General features: G+C 37.7%; 1 protein-coding gene across 1 annotated transcript in view; it reads right to left on the reverse strand.

The window, feature by feature from the left end:
* Nucleotides 1-682: 682 nt before the first annotated feature.
* The window catches only part of ATP6AP1 (ATPase H+ transporting accessory protein 1), a 50,099-nt gene continuing 26,304 nt past the window's right edge, over nt 683-24,477 (reverse strand). The window contains exons 7-10 of the mRNA XM_063155374.1: nt 12,667-12,908; nt 12,024-12,077; nt 6,126-6,369; nt 683-1,387 (exon numbers count right to left, since the gene is read on the reverse strand). Coding sequence (XP_063011444.1) covers nt 1,178-1,387; nt 6,126-6,369; nt 12,024-12,077; nt 12,667-12,908 — 750 coding nt within the window. The 3' untranslated portion in view covers nt 683-1,177. The remainder of the gene's footprint in view (nt 1,388-6,125; nt 6,370-12,023; nt 12,078-12,666; nt 12,909-24,477) is intronic.

Consider the following 24,477-nt stretch of genomic DNA (forward strand, 5'->3'; position numbering starts at 1 on the left):
TTTTAACTACTAATTGAACATGCACAGTCATAAAAACATTCCAGATGAAGGAATAAAAGTCTCATTTTACTATTTTACCATTGCTCTTTTACTATTTCCTAGTTCTACATAAAATTCAGTAACTTTTTCCATAATCAGATCACCCAATTGGAAGATGTAGTGTTTCTATTAATTGCAGAAAAATAAAGAACATTGTGAATGTTTTCAGGCTACTAGAAGCACTGAAATGACCATAAAATGCTCAGACTCAAACAGTACATTGACACAGTGCTTGTAATGATTTTATATAATATTATTTTTCCTTTTTTTTTTTTTACTGTGAGCTTCATAACTTTTCCAAAGATGCCTGGAAAATGAAGGAGGCTAAGAAAACTACCTTACCTCTGTTAAGATGCTGTCTGAACCGGCACATTAAATCATAATAGGTTCTATACTTGAAAATTTGCATTCATTGCCATGACACCAAATCTAATTTTGTGATCAATTTGGGTAAGGACCTCTCTGCCACTGACTGACCTCCCATCAGCTGTCCACTGCTAAAGCAAACACAAGTCAGTGTTACTCTACATAATTCTCAAAAGTGTAAGGTAACAGTATATGGAAGCTAAACAATCTACCCACTCTCCTTTGTGATATCACATCTGAACAAAGGGATATATTTTGAAAAGACTCCTCAGGACCATTTATTTAGTGACTTATACTTTATTAGTCCTGTACATTTCTGGATGTTTTACTCAAGAGAAAAAATTTCAAAACATAGTTAAAATTTCTTAAGAAGTAACATCACCATGATGCTAAAGAGCCTTTAGAGAGACCAGTATTTTTACTGTATAATTTCTCATAAAACATTTTGTCCTTCCCCATTATCTGTGTTTTTGGTATGTTTTCTTTGCCAGCAGAAGTTAATCTGAAGGAAGTTTTTAATGTTCTAATAGCCAGAGAGAATAATCTACAGTCTCACTTCAGAACCTTAACACAAAAAGCTGTTAACAAATGATCATAATAACAGATACAATTATTGTCATTGCTAAGCACAAGGAGCATTTTTATATGTAGTTTCATTATCTGGTTTTCCTATGATATCTTTTTAAGTTAAACGTATTTTGAAGTAAAAAGGTTATAAAAATCATAAACACCAGGCTGGGAAAAGCCACAGAGGCATTAAGTCAATCCATGGCTATTCCGTCTGAGGAACTGATAGAGCTGGACCTTTGGGATCATCAAATCTGTTGTTTGTTGTGAGCTGCATGATCATATGGATGCCATAGGTCAGGATCCACAGTAAAATTATAGATGTCACCAAGCCCATCCAAATTCCAGGAGTGAAGAAACCTGTACAGTCACTTGCATAGGAAAACTGGTTGTTTATAATGTTGAAGCCTTGAATCTGAAAATGAGAAAAGGCAGATAGAAGAGTGCAATTAAGCATAGTCCTTACTTTCAGGATATATTTGGTAATTACGAAACCCCACAGTTTTAACTATCAATCATACCCTCTGCCCATTAATAAAAGAGTGAGAACAAAATTTTCTGCAAAACAATTTTCTAGATCTCCTCTTCACCCAGGAAACTAAAGATGTATAATCCATTTCTTTGGTAAGCAGTAGGTTCCCCACTTCAGAAATTTGTATTACTTATAGAAGTAAAGTCCCAGAGGGGACGTGTGGTCAGTTTTCTGCATTCTCTGTATTCTGATCAGTATTCTGTATTCACATAATCAGTATTGTCAGTATTCACTGATCATCATACTATGACCACTTCAGAACCAGGAAACTCAAAGCACTCAAAAGCATGAGAGTTAGGACTCCTCAGATCACGAGATTTGTTGAAATAGTCTGAGAGTTTTAGCTAAGATTTCCTTGACAGAGGAGATGGACAAAATGCCTAGAACCTACTTTCAAACACATCTAATAAAGATGATGTTTTTTGGCTGAGAGTTAGTGAGAGTTCAGGGAGAAAAATGTTGCAAAATCTTTCTTCCTCCCTCCTTGTAATTCAAAGACTCAAAACAGAAGGAAAGGCTTGCTTTACTGAGGTATGGGATATGTGGTGTCTATTAACTTATAAAACCTATATAAACTTTTCCAGCAGTTAGAAAAGTTTGTAATATCTCTGATTTGACTGAATTCCCATTGTCTACCACTGACTGTCCTCTGACCATATTATTTTCCTCAAAAAAATTAACCAATTTGGAGATATGGTCTCTGTCTATATCCCAATTGTACAAAAATACCAACAAACTGAATGCCTTTGAGTCCAATGACTTCCTAGAAATTTTGCTCAAACCAACCAAAGGATTAGAAAACTATGAAGAAAGGGAAGACAATCCCCCCTCTACAAACATGCACATAATGACAAAGGCACTGATTCCTTTAGAAGGAAGGGGAAAAAAATGATGGAAGAAGAGGAAGGAAAGAATTAATCTGATTCATTTTGATTCATTCTTAAATAATTTTATAAAGAAAAATTAAGAATAGGGTTCTTATACATTTACAGAATCTATGAAATGGGTGTGTAAGGAAAGCACCAAATATCAAAAAGGCTCCCACTGGTAAAGAAATTACATGTTAAAAATTCCTATTTTCCATAAAATATTATCAAATAATTTTTAAACGGATTATTTTATTTAAATCACTTCTCTCACCCAGAAATAAGCACGAAAGCAGAAGATCATGGATTTCTACTTTTATGTGTTCCCACACCATGATTATTCTATGATTTACAATAAAATAAATGGAAAGCTTGAGTTTATGTGTGGTAATAAAAGAGTTTGTACTCCCTAGGAAAGGTGTTGGTACAAACCAAGCAAAACTACCAGGCAACAAACACACCAGTAAACACTCTGGGTTTGTATTCAGGCATGGCTCAGGTCCCTAATGTTCATGTAATATGTGTGTTATGAGCAATGTCTGTACCTTCCAGAATGGTGATCAATTAAACTGTGAGGAACTAAAGGCTCTTTAGATAATGTGGAGGTGAAGACAATTTTAGCAATTCAACCTTTCAGAAGAATCTTTCCAAGCCAAATCATGGTAGCTAACTCACAAAGACTGTCTGCTTTCACCAAAGGTACTGAGACTTCTGATTAAAGCAGGATTAGTGAACACAAGCTGCAGGGCTGGACAACTATTTGCACAGCTTTAGAGAATACATGACTGCAAAAGCCTTTGCTTGTTAAGCCACTGCTTTGACCACAAGGGAGAATGTGAATAGGAGTTGTGAAATGTAGCCTGAAAGACTTATTTACAATAAAAATGGACAGAAAGTGATGATTCATGTCATTTGTGTTCAAAAAAATGGATTGAAATTCTGGAAAACAATACACATTTCCTACCACATTTACAAGGGCTCTCTGAAGTACTTAACAGGTATATTCAGTTTAGAGGGGCTTTGCCACTCCTGATTTAGAGCCAGAAATACTGAAAATTTATTATTTCAATTCTAGTGGTCTTACATATTTTTAAAACAGCATTATGCTTATTGAACCATCTAGGTGAAAGAGTCAATTGAACATTCCTAAAATGCTATGTCTACTTTTAGGGAGGAGATAGAGAATATGCTGGGTTATTTTATTGTTTTTCTGAAGTTTATCAATTCTGTGGGGGTGTTAGACATCAGGCAAAAAATGAGAATCTCAGCAGCATATATAGAAAAGTTAAAAATACTTACATGTAGTTCTCTAATATTTATGAATGCAGAAGTCTTTTGTATACAGGCCTTTGTCCAGTGGAAGTTTTGATTCTGGTGTTTAGACCAGTCATTTGTCTTGATTATACAAGTCTTTATTTACTGTTAATTTTTAAATATTTTTGAATGTAGATTTCTCATCATATGGCCTATGACAAAAATTTCAAGTAAAATATGCTGGGCTTATGGCTCTTAAGTGCACACCAAACTTCTAATTTTTTAACTTTGAGATGTTTTAGCTACAAAGAATCAAAATATTCTTGACTTTGAAGTTTCTGGCAATTTTTCATGGGTTTCAAAGTACTTCTGAACTCCGCATACTAAAGAAAAGCAGTGTTTTTGCTGGCAGCCTCCTCTTTAATTTCATTGACAAATATGAGATCCTCATAAGCACAAAAGGTATCATGGTAGAAGAACCATTCCTGTAGCAGCAACAACAAACCAAACCCCCACCAAACCCAGAGCAGTTTAGGTGCTCTGCAGAGGTCTGGTGACACCCTGGGCTGTGACCGTGCCTAGCCAGCATCCATGAGAGCTTCTTTTACATGGTAGTGAGTGGGGCAGCTCCAGAACTGAAGTTAAAGGCTACACCTTTTCAACCCTGCCCAGGAACAAGCTGTGCAAGACTCCCCTGTGCAGCTGCCATTGTCCCCCTATTGCTGTGATTCAGCTTCCAGGACCCAGCAAAGCGCAGTTGTGCCAGTTTGATTGGCACTGGATCCTAGTCTCTAACTCATTGTGTAACATTGACATGAAAATCAATGTTTCTCAGTTTCAGGAACAAGATTTTGTGCTGGCTGCAACTACTGAGCACATCCCACATGCTTTTTTCACCATGCAATAGAGTTTGGGGGTTTCTAAACCTTATGCAATAAGACTCATACAGAGATCGCCTTTCAGTATGTATCAGTAGAAGATACCTGGAAAAGTATGATCTAGGTCAGATAGAACTTGGAAATGAGCCCAGAATGGTCACCTTCTGTTTCCTCACACCACAGAAGAATACCAGACTGGGAATTTTTGGGTTGTGTTCTATGTTTAGGATTTGATCAGAGAAAAAGCCCTTTCTCAAGAGGAACTGGAGTTTCTGTTGTCTGAACAGTGGAAGCAGCTGGGGTTCCAAATCAATAAGGAAGGTGGGAAACCACTACTTCTACTCTTGGTTAAGACCACAATGAAAGGATGCCTGCTAAGGTTGGAGCAAGGCCTATTTAAGCTTTAAGAAGGCAGCAATACCAGTGCATATAGAAACTGACAGGAAATATAGGTGGTAAGTATATACTTGTAATTTCATAGGTCATGTCCTTTCATATCTCTGTGATGTGAAAGCCTAATTCCAAAGAGTTTACTAGGCAAAGTACAGTTGCATGAACTATGGTGTTTACAGACCTTTACAAAAAAATAACATCATAAAGAGCCTTCACAACATTGGTATGTATTACAACATTGTTTCTCAAAAGATGGTGAGACATGTTACTGGAATTTGTGGAAAATAAATCTAAGCACCAATGCTCTCTCTGTGAGATTTCCATTGCTTAAGCAGAAGTGTCAAGTCTGGAGTCAGATTACTGAGATTTGGTTTGTTATCAAAATTATAAATACAATTATATCAGCATTTTTATCCAGTTATTGTGGGGTTAGTTCATGTTTGACAAATGGAGTACAGTTTGGAAATATTCCTATTATTTTAATGATCTTTTCCATCAAAGAGATCCCTTAGTGAAATATTGTTTTAAAATATAAATGTTGTTATGCTTCTCTTAAGTCAGCAGCAAAACTCAAAGTAGTAAAAGTGAAATCATCTCTACCTCACAGATGTAGTCTTAACTACTACTAAATAAGCAGAAAAGCTATGTGTCATCCAAAAAAAGCCATCTGCTTTCCTTCTGGGTCATGCAGGAACTAGTACCATTCCAGATTGAAGTCCATGGCAAACCTCCCTTTAAATCTACTTGCACTGGGCTTTGTTTCTCTCTGCAGGAGTACAGACAGTCCATGTCTCCAAAAACAGCAGCCACACTAAGCTGTACTTTCCTAGGTAAACAAAGCACCAAGAAATCAAACAAAAACAAAGTAAGCAGCATAAAGCCACCCACCTAAGAGGCTCCTGTTTCCAAGAGCAGCCCAATTCATTAAACAGGCATGAGGACTTAGCCATTCTTTGCCTGATTAGACACATTTGGTTTAATTGGGTTTTCTTTCTGTGGACAACTTCATAGTTTTGTTTTTCAAAGCTGCACTTTCATGTTTTCCTTGTTCAGCAACTGGCGTCTTGTTTACCCCCCTACTGAATAGCTCACCTAGGGGAACAGCTTTTCTTTTATGTTTTCCCTCTGGCTGGAATGAAAGTAAGGGCATTATGAATGTGTGTCATTCACCACCTACAATAGCAAGTAATAGTACTTGGAGTTATCTCTGAAATGGCAAAGCATACTCACTTGCAAATTGGAAAGGAAAACGTCCCAATTTTTTGCCTCACTGGTGGATGGATCTCTATCCAGCCTTGCAGGATAGAGATTGCTTGTTCCCACCATCTGACAATGAAATGAATACTCTGCAGGGGTAGAGAGGCCAGAAACAATAAATTTAGCTAACTTGTCTCCATCTTGTACAATCTCAACTGAATCTAAAGTGGACCATCTTCTAGCCGAGACTTCATAGAACTTGTTGGTCATTAAAAACCTAGGAATACAAGAGAGGACAAAAAGTCAACAGGTTAGAAGGAAAATATTAATATATATTTGATAAAGTAACAGATAAAGGCTCACTATTGCTGGCTGCAAACATCACAGCTGATGATGACGTGGGCTCCCATGTCATTAAGATTGTTTCAAGTGAAGAAGTTCTGTGAATGTGTTTATTCCTTACAGTTTCACCTCACAAGCACAGCTTTCTATAAGTGCGGCAGGCAAGAAGCAAATGCAGTTTCATTCTTCAAGGGCCTCTGCCAGTGCTGTGTTTCATCAGTTACCAACAATTTATAATAAATGGAGGCAAAGCTGAGAAAGTGTCAGTAAGACTGCAGTGGCTCTGAATAAACATTCTATGGGATTTTTGGAAAATTGTTTTTCTGATAGCTATAGGCATGATAGCCATTCTAATTTTTCATTGCAATTCTTTCTTGGCTCAAATGCCTAAATGGCCATTTCCTTTGCAAAGGTCTGAATTTGGTGTAGAAGACAGAGCTTTCTCTCACTGGTGAGTCAGGAGGGATTGTCAGATCTAGTTTCACAATTTGAAGTAGGCTAGGTACAAAAAACTATTTTATAATTTTGAAAGCATCTGTGTATCTGTAGTATTGCAGCAGTTTCTAGTGATGGAATTTTATGTTACTACCAATGCAGTCTGAACAGCTCCCAGCAGACATAAATGAGAACATCCAGAAGTACCTTCTGATCCTTTATAGATCAGGACTATGTGCTACTCTTTACCAGTTTTTAGAAGCTACTTTTAGGCATTCAAGCTATTTCATAAGGAAATTATAAGCCTTTACCATTACTGTACATTGTTTGATAATTTAACCCTACTTGGTCTATGCATGACATAGTTTGCTGATGATTTATTTTGATTATTGGTAACCACAAAAGATTTAGAAGAGAAATCTATTTATCAATAAATAAGACTTGCTACAAAATGAAACATTCCAATATGTTTATCCACAATGAGTGACACTGTATTTTCACTTTAAAATTTGAAGTAATAACTTAGATGCAATTATGATTGGTTTGAAAAAAAAAGAATAATCACTTTAAAAGAGGCACAAAATAAACTATTTTATATTCTGTATGGTATATGTATATAGAGAAAATATTCTCTCTGTAGAGTACTGCTTGTTTGTACAAATTAGTTACTTTCAATACTGTCATCCACACAGCATAAAATCTAACCAAAAATGATGCTTTAAAAAATATTTATTAATAATCAGTGGCTTTTGATTCAGGTAAGTTCAGAAAGCATCAGTACAAGCATCAGTGAAAAAGAAAAAAAAAAGAATCCTATCCAGTCCACATTTATAGATATATATAGAAAATGTTCTATTCTTATGCAGTTACAAAATTAAATTATTGCTAGAAGAAAGGAATCTTTTCCTGATGTACAGTACAATCTGAACAGAATTGCCCCAGTAGCAATGCTATAGGCACTATATTAGCGCTAAACTGTGTTTATAACTTGCTGAAAGCCAGTTGTAAACACAGAGAAGATTACTTAAATGTTTATGACAACCACAGAGGCTGGGTGTGGTCTGTACTTTTGCTGATAAGATGAGAAAAGTGGTAAAGAAGGAAATTCCTTTTAAGCTGACCTTAAGAACGAAAAGTTTTATAAGGCCATGCATGTGAGTACAGTCTAAAATGACTTTGAAGGGAATGCTGTCTCTTCATATTACACCAAAGACTAAAATGTTACTTGTGTTACTTGCAGACTTATGAGAATTAACATTCTAATTGGTTAACTAGTTGATCACAGTTAACTTAGTAATGAAGGCTGTTATCCTTAGCATTTTTCCAAACTAACAGTGAATAACCTCCAACAATCACACACTTAACTGACAATGGATGTAAACAGAGTTCATTAAACTACAAGAAAAAAAGGCATTCAAAAAACAAAAATCTATAGAATTACTTAATTTAGTTTAACATTTTCTCAAATGAGTAGATAGCAAATCGAGCACATTATAGGAAATTAATCATACAGAGCAGAGAGAGAACAAAGGTTTTATCTGCAGAACTGAAAGTACCTTGGCTTCTTAAGGAAATGTTACATTTGTGTTAAACATTAGAGACAATTACGTACATTAGAGACATTATGTACTTTATGTATGGTGGCACAAAAAATTCCTGGTCATGGGCCAGGCTCCCTTTGTGCCAGATAACTGTATGAACTCTGAATGCCACCACCACTGATCGTGTCTCCTGTGGCCAATCATTACAAGCAGAGATATTTCTGAGGTGGGAGGTAGCTAGAATTACTGTTTCAAATATTCAAAGAGAAATACAACTGTTAAGCAGTAGACTTTAAAACATGTTTTTTGGGTAGGCTCTATTCTGTTCTATACATGGAGCAACAAGAGCAGTCAAGTATGTATCAATGTAAGTTTGGAATACTAATGTTGTGCACTCCCATTCACTTTGACACTTTCTCCCAGAGAAAAGGACAGACAAGTGCTTGAACAGTTGGATCAGTTCATGAGAGAACTGAGATCTTGCTTCTTCCAGCCAAGGACTACTGCCCACTGCTCCCACCCCTGCTGCAGCAGCAGCTTGCTCTCCCCGCACAACCACAACAACACTCTGCAGGCACTCCCTTCCAGCTCATCTCCAGGGCAAGTGCAAGAGGATGAGTGAGACTGTGGCTCCAGAGAGAGCGAGGGAGGTGCCAGCTGTGAGTGTGTGCACAGGATGAAGCAGCAGTGCAGCTGCCAGTGCAGGTGGGATGTGACCAGCTGCTCTGCACGTGGGCATAGACTGGTGTGGATAAGGGGGGCAGCCTCTGGATCCTGCTCATGCCACTGAAGCTAGAACCGACTTTATTGAAGAATAAACTGAGCTACTTGAACATGGTCCTCTCTGGAGTCACTTTCAAGAAATGCTATCCTACACTTAGTAAAAGGCCTTTACAGAGGCAAAAAGTGCAGTCATGGCTCTCAGCTCTGTTCCTTCCACCTCTCTGCCCAGCTTCTATCCTGTTTGTTAAGGCAGACCATGATCTTAGCAAGGTGTAGTCTTGAAAAAGAAATCAAATAAAAATGAACCAGAGGGGAAAACAGAGGTTGCAACATATCTCCAAGGATTTTAGAAGCTCTGACAAGAGACATGGTGAGATACACAAGGTGAATAAAGTGTTAGCAAATCATGAAAAAAGTCAATGGCTTGTTCTGGTTCTGTTCCATGAATCTCATTATTTGCATTATATAGCATGCACTGCTATATTATGGTAGCTAACAGAGGCCTAAAATGACAGCATTGTCCCATCAAGTGACAATCCAACAGGAAACTAAAAATTATCAAGTGAGTCATTAGAACTATTGCTAATTTATAAAGGCTCTGAGGTGTTCTGGGTTGATACCAGCCAGCAGCCAAGCGCACATTCAGCTGTTTGCTCACTCCCCATGTTCAACAGGACAGGAGGGAAAATAGAAAGAGCAAAAATGAGGAAACTTGTGGGTCAAGATGAAGACAGCTTAGTAAGTTAAGGGGAGAGGGCAAGAAAGCAGTACAGAGACAGTCAGTCTCTATCTCCCACATACAGGCCAAGGCATAGTGAAGGCCCAAGAAATGGTTACCCTGGCAGCTACTCCCTACATTCTTCCTCTATTCCATTTTATATTTCTAAGCACCTGTGTCATAAATAAAAATTGATCAATTTAGACATATTTGTGTTTATTTGCCCTGAAGGTCTATTAAAAACCTGGATCACACATAGCCCAATGGAATAAATCAAATTCTCCTGCAAAACACAGCCAGCCTGTGCTTATTTACTTGGCATGAAAACATCCAGGACCTTACCTGAGCTCTCTTTTCAAGTCCTCACCTATTGTAGAGCCTGAGTTTCTTATTCCAGCTTCAAGGGCTGTTTATGCATTTTGGTATTTAGCTATAATGTGTTCAAGCAGAGGCACAGGTCAAGAAAGACTTTGTGAATATTTCTGCCTCTACTGTAAACAGGCTCAAAAGATATAATTTTTTTTCCTGAAAAAGAAAGAAAATATGAACCATTCACCTTTTGTACTGGCATTTTCGTTTAAATTACAGTTTGTCTGCAGAGTTGCTTCAAATTTCTTGTCTCCTGATGCAACTCAGATTCATGACTGCATTAAATTTTTCATCCAATAATTAATAAAAATGAAAAGTTTTTAACAAACAGATTACTAAACCTAATTCTAAATAATCTTCACTAAATCCATGTGTGCACTAACATCACATTTGATCTTCTGCCAGCTGCAGAAAACAAAATCTAAGATAAACTGCCAAAGGATTTTGTTTCTATAGTACTGTCTCAAGGTTTGAAAATTGCCATTGTACAGTTAAGTGAAGCCTGTTGACTACTAAAGGAAACAACACCTTTAAGATGTAGCTGTAAACTAGTTCTGAAGCACAGTGTCATGCTCCATAGGATGCTTTGTGATTTGTACTATTTTTTTGGAACTGTAATTTTGCTAGAAAAGATGATATGCTGAGGATAGCCATATTCAGGACAAATGCAGGAAACAGCCACACTCATTCACACAGAAAGAGATTACAGCAGACCAGCTAAGACTTGTGCTAGGATGTGCAAAGATGAAGAATGAGAATCAGAGCAGTGTTTTGGAGGGCCTGTCTCTATCAGAGTGGGGGAGGAGCTCTAAAGAGCAGACAGAAGAGCATCAGGGCAGCACCAGAGAAAATTATATTCTGGGACTTGTAGTGAAAGGAAAAACACAGCTTGGGTAGTCTTGGTTTGAGATCAGTACCTTTAAATGGGATCCAAGGAAAGTATTTTTTTAATTCGCCATGGTGTTTAGGGAAATACATGTCTCTTTGATAACTTACATGACAGACCAAGGCATGCTTGACACCATCACCAAGGACAAGTCCCAGGGATCCTATACGCAGCTAATTTCAATACCCAAAAAAGTAAAAATACTGTACTAACAGCAACCTTATCAGTACAGTATGTTCTCTTACAAAGCTCTAGCTGGTTGAGGGAGAAGGGAGATACATGTCTGGGCTTTTGCCACCTGCCATGATCTCTAATACTGAATACAAGTGTCTCTATGCACTCTGAATACCACTCCAAACACATCACTGACTCTCCTCAGGACAAGTTCTTTTGGGACCATTTTACCTTAACACAGAATGTCTCTCTTGCCATGGTAGCAGAAATTTGGTCTTGTCACCATCCGTGGAGTAAAGACTTTAAAACTTTTTGCACCCCTCATTAACCACAAGCTAGCACTAACAGAGTGCACTGGCAACCCACATTAGGACTCAATACAGCCCTGGCCATGCAGGTAGACTTCAGCCCCTCAAAGTTTTTACAAATCACAGTTAGAGTTACCTGAGAGGACTGTGGAACAATCCTACTAGTAAAACAGGAAGCTGCATATACCAGTACCTTATAGTATGGATGTTGGCCTACAATATTGTTTTATTTTTTCAGGACTTTACCTGAGAATAATAATATATTTCCTGTATAAAGACTGTACTGTTGTTTTCCTGCATCATGACTCCTCAGAAGAGAAAGAAAATAATAAATTAAAAAATATTTTCATTTAACTTCTCCCCCTATTTTGTTCCTAGTTGATTAACAGACATTGTAAACCACAAAAGATCTATTTAAAAGAAATCCTACGTTACCTTATCTCTAGGCTGCTGATTCCATTCACTGGTCTTGTGTATTTTAATGACAGTCTAAGAATAAGAAACAGATTTTTAATGGTAGAGTAGTCAGCTTTAATTAGATCATTGTGACATTTAAATTTGAGGGATATATTGTAAATCAGTAGGCAATTACAAAAGTCATATAGCAAAGGTTCAGTACATAGAAAAGCATGACTAAATATTTCTAGGGTTTTATTTACCCAAGAGCAGGTGCTTCAAAGTAAAGGAAAATAGAGATCTTGTTTCATTAATGTACTTCTAGCTGAGTTACTACCTCGTAACTGGCAATACTCCCCTTTGAGGGAATGAAATTATAGTCTCATTAATGTCAGTGGAGATTTTTGTGACTGTGAGATCAGGCACAGGGAAACCTGTTTGGGCCAAATACAAACAAACAAGGAAGTGGGGAACATAAGAAGAAAAAAATTGTGAAAATACCTGGCCACATCTGAACAGTTTTTGTGGTCTTGATTTAACTTCTTTGTTCTAAAAATACTTTTATTTTAAAGTTTTGGATGCTTTAGAAGCAAACAATTAAAATAGCACTGATTTGACATAATATTTCTGAAATTTTTCTGAATTACATGTATTATGATATGAAATTTCTTATGCTACTCACGTTGTGTTGCTGTCTGTGCACTCAGAGGCAGAAATATCCACATTCTGTGCTAAAAATGTTGCGTTTGTCAAATCTATTAAAACTGAATTGTTGGCTTTGAGGCTGAAATTACTAGCATAAAAAAGGATGCATGTATCATTTCCAATGGTTACATTCAGAGGAGGATATGATGAACTTTGTTCTTCCTCAGTAGCCATTAATTGTCGTCTTAATTCTGCCACCACATCAGTTCTTCTAGAAATCTGGAATAACAACACATTAACAATTCATCCATTTGTAAGAGTCATTTCAGTTGAAAACAGACTTCACCATTCTGTACCATGAGCACCTGTTCTCCTTAAATCCTCCATCAACCTCAATAGTTGTTACTGTCTGTCTATTTAACTGCTGGTGTGGAGGCTAATGAGGCTCCCAAGGTCCACATGTGAAAATAAGCACCAGTGATACTGGGCAAATGAATGTAAAACAATGTTGGTAGTGTTGCCTTAAGATAGTAGCATTCATTTGTGCTAACAGATAGAAGAATTTTTTTCCCAGAAAAAATATTGAAAGAAATTAGGGTTTTTTTCTGCAATAACATCATGAGAAAATTTCAACTTGCTAGTTCAGGGACACCCTCCCCTTAAGTAACAGTAACCATTTTTGCAGTCTTCATTTTAACAAGCATGAGAGCAGTCTACTAAGCCCCAGCAAGCTTAATTTTAGACTCTTCTGATGGCTTCTGGAAAAAGAAGACCTTCACTCATTTGGCTGATGTGGTGAACATCAGCCTACAAGAGACACATCTGTTTTTAGGATATTTCCAGGAATTTAGGATATTTGCATGAATATTTTGGATATTTCCAGGAATTGCACTTAGTTGGTACTGCTTATAAAAAATGTGCCCAGGGCATCCTTGGTAAAGCAGCCCCACAGATATCAACAGTTAAAGCAACCTTACCTTACCACACAACAAATTTATTCTGTTCTTATCCTTCTCCTCACTTCTTACTCTACTCATATCTGGAATATCCCACCTATTTTTGATTTCCATGTCAGCTTTACAACCTTGTACACTACAAGTGGCCTCTACCCTTGTATAACTTTGGGGTACAAGAAATGAAAGGCATCACAAAGGTTACAAGGATTACTGTAATTATGTGGAGCTATTGCTGGAACTCCTTTTCATGGGTTTAAAGACAGCCAATGTTGTAACCAGTGTAAAATGACAGGTTTAAGGACAGTCAGTCATTTTCCAGTCTGAAACAGAGACTATAATATCACTTTATCACCTGCCTGTGGAGAGGAGCCCCAGAAGATTTTGTCACCTGAATGGCTGCTCTGCAAACACTCTTGGCCATCTGTTATTTACAGCTTGTCTTTGCAGGTACCTCATTCTATCAATTGTGCAGAATGGATTGCATTAAAACCCTATGACTAAATGCTCCAGTGAAGAATATAGTCTTCCCCTCCCATACATGCATACTTTATGAATTTCTTTTTAATTCAGTGTAGTGCCTTTTCAAAAACATCAGAACAAGCATTATTTTAAATGAATACCATGTTCTTTAAAAGAAGAGGGTACAACAAAAGAAAATATTCAACTTTTGATATAAAACTTTAAACCTTTCCTTAGACTTTCCTGAAATGTAATAATTTTATTTCAAATTGAGAGGAAAAGCTGAAGTCTAAATTATATCCTGTCTAACTATTGACTTTACTATGTGGGCCCCATGTATCATCTAAAGAGGGCTTTAAAAACCACCTGCTGAAAACAATGCTACATTGGATACTGTGGCTGGGATAACTTTGGGGATTAGGTCGAAGTACCTTAAATTAAAAGGAAAACTATTAAAATATAATCATAAGACTACAGCTTTACTTCTATTGCTCTCTGAGCAGTCCTTTGCCATGAGGCTCTTACATACAGATTCCCTTGTCTCTCTCAGAAAGCATATGAACCAAAAGAATGCAAACCTGGAAAGAAGGGCTTTCAGAGGCAAAGAAATTCACTAGTTTGATAGGAATAGGCAGATCCATCAGTTCAGTTTTGATAGGAATAGGCAGATCCACTGACACCGACCTTGCATGGCTCCAAGGTTGCTGTCAGTGGAAAAATTTTGCATTTGTTGACCACGGGATAACTTACTCAACACGTGGTCCAGTGGCACCTGACAGAATGTACCTGTCTCAGAGGGGAAGAGCTCCAGCCCAGGAGCCACTGGGGCTTGATGAATGAGCTTGGAAGGAGGAAGGAACAAAACCAGGCTGTCCAGTGAAGAGCAATGAGATGGTGTACCAAAACTTGGGGAAATGAGCATTCATGGGAACCCTCGATCTGCTTCCAACTCAGATATTCTGTGAATTAAGCATGCTTTGAAATCAGAGAGAGATATTTAAAAATTTAGTCTTCAGGCTGGAAGGAGGATCTCTGAAACAGCCCAGCCTGGGACCCACTGGAGACCTGGGGACAGCAGCTGCTCCTTCCAGGTAACTGCAGTGGGAAGCTGAGAGCTTCCCCACTATGTCCCTGTTTCTCTGTTTAAGGAACATTTTCTTTTTCTTTTGCTGCTGCACAAACATGAGCTTATCAAATCAAAATCATTCTCCAATGTCATATATTTCATGCTAAACTATAAATTACAAGGCACTTCCTTGACAAATGGTTTATATTCACACTGAGTTACTGTAAATCAAATTAGATTATTTAGGAACAATACATCGGGGAAGTGTTGCCAGTCATTACACCATATTTAATTCTGTCGTTCAGTGTGCTCTTCTCCTTCAGCTAACCTGAACTGAGGGATGTGTGAATCGCTGTCTTATTCTCTGAATTTATCAATGGCATTTTTGATCTCAGTCATGCAGTGAACAACAGTAAGACCTGATTAAATAACGTGCAGAAGAAAAACAAAGAACTTACATTTTCCTAGACCACAATGGAATGTTGTAATTACTAACTGAACCTGCAATAGAGGTAGCCTGAAAGACTTCTTCCCTTTGATCTGTTTTTCAAGCCTCCCAATTCAGAATCATTTCTCTTGAAAACAAGAAAGGAAGCAGATCTGGGAACATTTTGATACACCAACATACACATCTTTTTCAAAGCAAACAGACCTTACATCCAAAATTACTTGTTTTGTTGTTGCCACAATTTTGTTGGCTCTTCCAACACAGAGTGGCTAGAGAAAAGAAAAAAGATTTGGGGCCATCTAATCCATTTGAAATTACACTTGAAAACAAATATAAATCAAACAGTTATAAACACATATGAAAACCACACAAAATACTGTGAAAATGAAACTTTCATTTGCTGAACTGATGAATGGTAATGAACAACAGAAACAGACATTTTACACAGGTTACAACATGGGATTTTTGGATATCAGTTCAACAGATGCTTCTGTCTTCTGTTTCAATCTTTTGTTTTTTTGACTTCTTATTGCTGCATTAAAGTGTGCACATCAAGAATAAGAAAATTGTCCTGCTGGTGCTTGCCGCTCCTTTTCATTTCTAACAGCATAGATTTATGACCACATCCTCTCTGTGGGATTGGTGCTATCATTGAAAGGATATTTCTGTACTTTCAAGGAGGGAGGGGAGCAGGCAGAAGGGTCCATTCCCTTTCTCTTTTCAGGCTGTATCTTAGTTTAGTCCATACATCCATACTACTTTGTGCACTACAGTGTGTTCTCTGTATATACCTGACTTGGATGACAAATGGCAATTTTTCCAATTTTAGTCATAACCTGATTAATCTAGTTGTTAGTATTGCAAAACTACGTAAGAATCCTAGCTTCTACTAAAAAAAAAAAGTGCAGTATTAGAGCCAGATATTGCTTATTAGCATTGCATAGCAGAGCACAAATGAAGAAAAGAACCTGAAAATATTTAGGGAATGTATGTAGAGAAAAGTTCAAAATTCATTGTAAAATGAGGACAAACAATCTTTTTGAATCACATATGATGCCCAAAATCATGAAGCACAAGGTCCAAGGAAGGAAGGGCAGATGCTACAACTGCTAAAATAACACCACAAAGACAAATATCTTTTATCTGAACTGGATTTGGGGTTTGGTAGACAGAACTGCGTCTACATATCATGTACCAACTGTAATTCTTTTCACAGGATACCAAAAGAACTGTATGCTTGCATTTTCTCCATTTGCTTTAACAGGGACCAACAAAAAAAAAATTTTTTGCAAGATGTCCTTTAAAAAGATGACCTTAGGAGGCTGCCATGTGCTCAGTAGAGGGGTACTGCAAAATGGCAGATCGTGCTTCTTTCTGGGGTTTGGCTGTGGCATATCAGAAACCGCTCAGCAATCACACCCCAGCCAAGCATCAGCACATTTCAAATCCTTTTTTTGAAATTATCATTTCAATATTCCTTCCCACACAAACAGATCAGTTTTCCTCCATGCTTTCTATTTGATATGGCCTCATGGTCTCACAATGGATAGCATCACAACCACTTCTGCTAATACAAAATTTTCTTGAAGGATAGTGTATCACGAATCTGTGATGCAGGCAATCTCACTGCTAAAGGTCAGCAATTTCAAAGGCAAGCATTAGAATTTGGCATAACTGAAAAAATGTTCTTTATGGTGTCAAGTTTACAAAATCACACATGCAGCAAACAGAAATATATTTGATTTGACTTCATTCTTTCACCTGTCAGTGGAAGACTGTAACATAACAGTGCTTTAAGCTGTCAAAATCTAGAACATTAAGCAGAGTTACCAATTATCTCTATTTCTGAAAGTTTTAACTGTCTACATTTTTATTATTTCTAACATTTTGGGATTTTGTTTTTTAATTCCCTTCTAGGCTTACTTGTGGCTGCCTCAGACCTGGAAGTGTTTAAGGCCAGGTTGAAGAGGGCTTAGAGCAACCTGGTCTACTTGAAGGTGCCTCTGCTCATGGCATGGGGATTGGAACTGGGTGATCTTTAGGATCCCTTCCAATCCTATTTTATGTATTTGTACTGCAACTGTAAGCCTTAAAATGACACCAGAATAAATTTCAATAGCATATTGATATTTTTCCCAGAAGAATCCTTGACCTCTATTTCCCATCTCTATTATTACTCTGATGAAGCAGGTAAAAGAGAATGCCCAGAAATGTGCATTCATTTATTAACAGTGATTATGATCATTGTAGTGCCTTGCATATATAACCAACCTTCATGTCTCACTTTAGTATCTGATGGCTTCCCTCTCGAACCATGCACCCTTCCAGCAGCAAGCCAAATGGCTTGGCAACTGTGACACTCAGCTTGTGCCTGGCGCTCTGCATCGCTCAGAGTTTTCACAAAAACAAGGCAGGGACACAAATGTTAAAGTCAAAATGCATGTCTTACAGTAAGAGATAATGATCTCACTGTAAAACATAATGTTCTCTTTTATAATTGATAGAACTGCTGTGACTTGTAGAGATTACCAAGTCATGAGCAAGCACCTCAAGACCTTCTGCTAGGAGAGACAATAAAACCTCAGCATTTACTACACTGCTCAGTTCAGTGACAAATCCATCCGTGCATAAACATGATCTGCAGGATCAGCTCACGCATTCATGGCTAGATCTGCTTCTTCACAGGCCTGTCCTGTAGAAGCACTGGGATGGATGGATGAAAGATCTCTTGACTGTCATTTACAGAGAATGGAACTACTCTGTGCCACCAACACTGTGCAGAGACAAGGGTGAGCAGGGACCACGTGAGCAACAGAGCCCAGAGCAGAGCAAGGTGTTGGCAGGCAGCACTTGTGAAAACTTCAATTCAATTCCACTTGAAAGGCTTTAAAATCAGATATTGTATGGTACATGCAAGAACATCTGTAAATGCAGTCCCCATTTTCTGAAGAAATGTATCTTTCCTGTTATTTTCTTGCTACAATTTTCAATGCATTTTTATACCAAACTTTTTCATCTACCCTACGAAAGAGCGGTATTTTTCTACAAAAATATCCTGATTTTAGAAAGTAAAACAGAACATAAGCTGGAATAGCAGCTGGAAGGAGCTACTACACTTAATTCACTCGCCACCTTAAATTAACCCAAACACAATTACTTCAATGAAAACAATGAACTGGTCTTCTTCAAAAGTGTTAGAACTTACTTACCCCTTTTTAGTAAATCAGATTTTGCAAGCAATGTACAAAAGAGAGAAAAAATATATTAAGAACTTGCCTTGCAAAACAAAATTATTCCTGAAAGGAATCTACCAGATGTATCATTCAAGAGCTATTTGCTGATGCCAATGTCCCCAGGCTGAGCATTAGATTTTGGGCCCTGTTTCAGGCAATTCTGCCACAGAGATAAAAGAAGCTACAGATTTTGCATAATTTTTAGACTGCTAGGGGAATACCCACTTCCAACTGGTTGCTTTTCCCCCCTTTCTTACGTCCATATGCAAAATTCAAGTTGCTATGGGAGATGTGAAAAAGGATGGAGGAGTGTCTGCTGCAAAAAAAATGGAACAGATATGCAGCAAGAATTGGACAGAGGTTACACAGGGGTCTGGTGGGTCACTTAATTGAAAAATGCAGACAGGAGCCAAAGTGTGTTACTCACAGTGCTGGGAAACTTGCCAGCACTGTTTGTCCCAGATGTAGGCTAGTCACAGGGAAATTAAAAATCTGAAGACCCTTAAAATTTTCCCTTTCTCTACTTAATATTTGGATCCTGCAGGATTTTGGAGGACTAATCTGCAAAACTGGCCAATAAATCTAGCAAATTGGATCTTTTGACAGGGAAGTTAAAACAAACATTTTCTAAAGAAAATCTATTGAAAGGTTTTTAATTTCTGCTCTGCTTTCTTGCACTTAATATGCATTTAATTCTTCTGACAGTAGGATATGGAAGCTAGAAGGTGTATATATATAAATGAAATCCACATCAGAAAGTCTAGGCAAAATTAATCTTAGAAATAATATCCATGTTTTTTTTTAAGATTTCCATGCTTTTCTCTTGACAAACCTTTCTTCCTCTTCCAATTTTTTTCTCAAAACAGACGTGTTTCCACCAAAACCTAGTTAAATATTCCAGCCAATGTCATCAACCACAATTTCATAATTTCCTTTATCTCCCACCAGTCTCTAGCCCACCAAATAAACCAAAATGAGACCAAATCATGAAATCTTTCCCAGTAGTTTGGTGGAACTACCACCTCTGTGTCTGCTACTTATGGATCCTTGTCAGGATGCTTTGATATGAAACTTTGGAAAATGGAAATTTATAAGGTGAGATTTATTAGAAAATGAACACCAACTTCCTTCCACCATTCTTGTGGGATTGCTTTAGCAGCTTGATGCCTATTGCTGCTCTTACACCATATCCAGGATTCAATGCCAGGTAATGGCAAGCCTGGCTGGGGATTTGGTTCAACTACAGTCAGTAACTCCTGCTGGAAGTTCAGATCCTGAGAACTGAGGATCAGGAGCAAGGAATATTTTTAGGTTCATAAGGAAACGAACCTAAAAATTCCCCTACTGGGGAGAAGGAAGGAGTTTTTAACAGCAATAAAGCACAGCAGAATCTGACATTGACCTTCCAATAATTCTGCTCAACATAAGGCAAGAAACACTCTGTTCTGTTGCAGAATTTTCCAAGTGATTTGGCTGATTCCAAATGATTTGCCTGAAAGTCCCAGAAGAAGAGAAATCTAGCTGTTAAAATAACTGAGGTTTAGCCTTCATACTGTAGTGTACTAAAAAGTAGAATATGCTTCTTCTGATTCATTAAATATCAATCTATGAAATCACTCAATCACTTAGTCTAAATAAAAAATCACATCACAGAATAATAGTTGCAGTGTTTCAATAAAATTGTAAACATTGAGGTTTTCATAAAACAGAAAAGACAGAACAAGAACAAAATATGCCATGTAATACCAAATTTTATGTCAGGCATCACTTTATGTACAGCTTTCAAAGTAATTCTTCCATCAACAAATTAAAAAATATGTCTGTGACATTTTGTCAGGAAAGGGATTAGTTTCTTGCCTTTTTTCTGGTCTATCAGTGACACTAATGAATATGTAACACAGCAACTCAATAGCAGAAACTCCTGTGCAAGGCTGGAGGGAGCTGCAGGCCTACATGGGACAGAACAGTGCTGTGACACTAGCTGGGGTCCCAGAAGAAACAATGACTTAACCTCATGCAGGGCAAACTTGCCTCTTCCCTTCCAGCATCCCCAGTAAACAGCCCGGGGGACACTGGCAAGTGCCAGAGCTCTCCCAGCACTGCCTCCAGCTCTGCTGTACTCCCAGTGCTGCTGGCACAGGTGACTCTACAGGGGTCTGACCATACAGGACTATTTCCTTAAAGGATGTTAGTACCACAGCTTTCTTCAATCAGTCTATTTTCTAGTTAGACAGCTTTCTAAAAAGAAATATATAATGTATTAGTAGTAGACTGAAAGCAGTTTCAATTCAAAGTTGTCATCTAGCAGGAATGGGTTATAGAGTCGTCAGAAAGAAATAAGCTCTGTGTTTCAATACCAAAATACTGCATTAACATTCTGTTAACCTTTTATTAACACCCTGGCTATTCCTTAGCTTTGTATGCTTAGTGCTCTAATGTATGAAAAGATACTTGCATACAATTCCAGGTTCGAGATTTTTATGGGAAAGTCTTTCATTATTTAATGAAAGTAACCTTTTAAAGTTAATTAAACTTTAATGGAAGTAACTCTTAGAGAGAACATTTCAATACCCATCCCTAAAGGAAAGATATATTCCTCTGCTAAAATCATAAACATGTTTGAAAATTCAATTTAGAAATTATCATTCTTTATCCTAACTTCAGAGGCCTGCATGCTGCACTTAGGAGTTTAAATGGCTGCATAGTTTGGCAGTTGGACTCAGTGATCTTAGAGGTCTTTTCCAACCTTAATGATTCTATTTTTTTGTATACACAGTGACTATGTATGAATAATGATGGCCCCTCTTTACCTTTCCAAATGGCAGAAAATCATTAGTTGATGGCTTTGAACAGTCTAATACTTCAGGGAATCACATTCAGGGTGAGAGTTCAAAATTAGAGAAAAACACAGCTGCTACATGCAAAAATATAGCAGATCTAGAAGTTCACAACAAAATGTCTTCCTACTACAAAACTGACTTCCAAAATCAAAATTTTCTGTGGCACTACATATGGATTTTCTTTTCAGAAATTTTTATAAAGTGAAAAGAAAGAATAAGAAATTTCACTTTAAACTAAAATTAAATAATGCAGGTTTCTTCTAACTAGTCCTAACTGTATTACAGACTGGATGCATTAAAACTTAGGGCTTTGTTATTCTGCCATCAGATCTCACATTTCCCAGAATATGTGATCTGCATTTTACTGATTAAGAGCAAATTCTTATGTCCTTGATAGTAAAATGTGTCTTTGTTTCTCTAACAGCTATTTCTCTAGCATAGACAACAGAGGCTGCAGTACAAAACAAATGATACAGGATACAAATGGTATTTTCAGTGCATGGGGTATCCCTGTGATTGCACCAGCTTCTTCTTTTACAAGCTTTAATTTAATTTCCTAAGGAGGGAAGGAAGACAAGAAATACTGCAGGTAGATATTCAGGGTAAGGCTTGCTCTGATCACATGCAGAGGCCACCCAACCATACAGCCACACATCTCCCAGCTCCTGGCTTTTCAGCCCCAGGTATCTCCTGGGGGCATTCACATACGCAGTCATCCTCTAGGTAGATATAATAGTTTCCCACTTCTAACCCTGTGCTTCCCTAAAATGGGAATGTGTATCTCCCTGTGAAAAAGATCATGCCAACGGGCTTTGGCGTCAGGAGAAGGCATTGAAGACACAAGTCTCTGTGCTCACCAACAGCAATGAACAGGAAAAAGATTCAGAGCTCCCAGAGGCAATTTGCAGATGCTTAATCACAAGGATCTTGAGAATCCAGCCTGTTTCACTGATCTGAAGACTGCACCAAGCTTGAGCTGCCACCTACCCAATTTTCATCTGACACAGTCACTTTTCCTTATGGGTTTCCTGGTTGATAGCAGAACAATGATTTACATGCAGTAGGCTTTTTTTTTTTTATGATGTTGCAATTATTTTCATTTCCAGAAGTGCCAGTTCTACAACAACCTAATAGGCAAGCATGAGGAGGAAAGTCCGAGAGCTTCTTATAGTGGAGCTTTGCTTTTTTGTTGGCTGCCTCTTCTGGCTCTTGGCCTTTAGTTAAATAAGTTACATATTACTTTTCACACTCCTGTTCCAGAGAAATGCTATGTCAATATCCCAAGCTTCCACTGCCAAGACATGAGACCAGCTAAACTGTGTGAGGGCAAAGGTCCACCTAGCTCACAGCCAGAGCTCCTGATAGTAACTGGCAGCTGAGATAAGGAAAGGGTAAATACAAACAATACTTGTCCTAGGATGCCCTCTCTGAGTTCTGTAATCTTTGGGTTAGAAACCTTCAGGGCTGAAGATTACATTTAAATGAACACATGTAAATATGACCTCTTTGCAACCATCCTTCCTATCTTTCTTCCATTAGTTTATGTAATCACTGAAGTCTGTGTGCTTTTGTCATCCAAAAATAGTTCACTTTTTTTCTTTAAAGGTCTTTGGTGCCCCTGAATTCCATGTTACTGTCTGAGTGGTGATTGTCATGATTATTTTTCTGAGGTGAGTAATATTTCCTGTTCAACCTGTCTACACAATTGGCAGTTTTATTTATTATTTCCCTCTTGACTTGCCCTCACTTTTCCTAGCTGAAATATTTTAATCCTGTAGTTTCACTGTACCCTTTGGAGATGGGGTGGCCAGAGCCACATGCACTATTCCACTGACAGACTTGTACTCAGTAAGGGCTTAGTGAACTGATGCTGCCTTGCCTTCCTCCTTTCCAACACTCTGCTTGCTATTCATCCTACTGCTGACTGCTGGGATGTTCCAAGAGATCTACCCACGGCTGTACTGCAATTCCTCTTCTGAGAAATAGCAGCCACTCACTACAGCGCAATATGCATATTTAAGGTTTTCCTACATGTTACTTTTCTTCAGGCTGGATTGTATCTGTCTTTTCATCACTCAGTAATGCAGCACTGTGAGTGATTTCTCCAACCTGTCAGTACATCAGCAAACTTTGGCACTTTGAATTTCAGCCCCCTTTCCATACTAATGACTCTGCTGAACGGCATAGGCGTCAACATCAATCCCCACGGAGTTCCACTGGCAAATACTCCCCACTGAGAACATGAATCCTTTATTTTTATCCTTTGTTGCCTACCTTTAAAGATTTTACTTCTGCTAATCTCTAAGGATTTTACTTTTTTACCCTTTTTACTTTAGCAACACAGTCACTTTTACTTGCACATCCTATGCTTCTTAGAGAATACTGAAACCACATTGTATTTTCTTCATAGATCCACATATTTATGACTACAGTTTCAACCATTTATTGTCAGTATGGAAGGTAAGTTTCCTGGAAGTATTTGTCCAGACATATGGAACCTCTTTTCAAGCACCATGTAACACTTGCGATGAAGGCTAAATGATTTTTTAGTTTTTATGTACATTATAAAAATTGTAATTCAAAAATTGTAAATTAGAAATCATAATGACAGTTTGGCAGTTTCTTATTTTAGTTTAAACTTAGGTGAATAATATATAACCTTGATGATACGACACAATTATTTTTGTTTATTTATTCTGAAATCTCTTCTATTGCTAATGGAGGCTCAGTGACTATTGAAAGAGTGTTTGAAATGAGAACTTCTTTATGTTCTACCACAGCAATGATCAAAACAAAGGCCGTTTGGCTTTGCATTGTTGCTCATTTTCCTGCACTCCTCTTTTTTA

Source organism: Melospiza melodia, chromosome 4 (genome assembly GCF_035770615.1).
Source record: "Melospiza melodia melodia isolate bMelMel2 chromosome 4, bMelMel2.pri, whole genome shotgun sequence".
Taxonomy (NCBI): Eukaryota; Metazoa; Chordata; class Aves; order Passeriformes; family Passerellidae; genus Melospiza; species Melospiza melodia.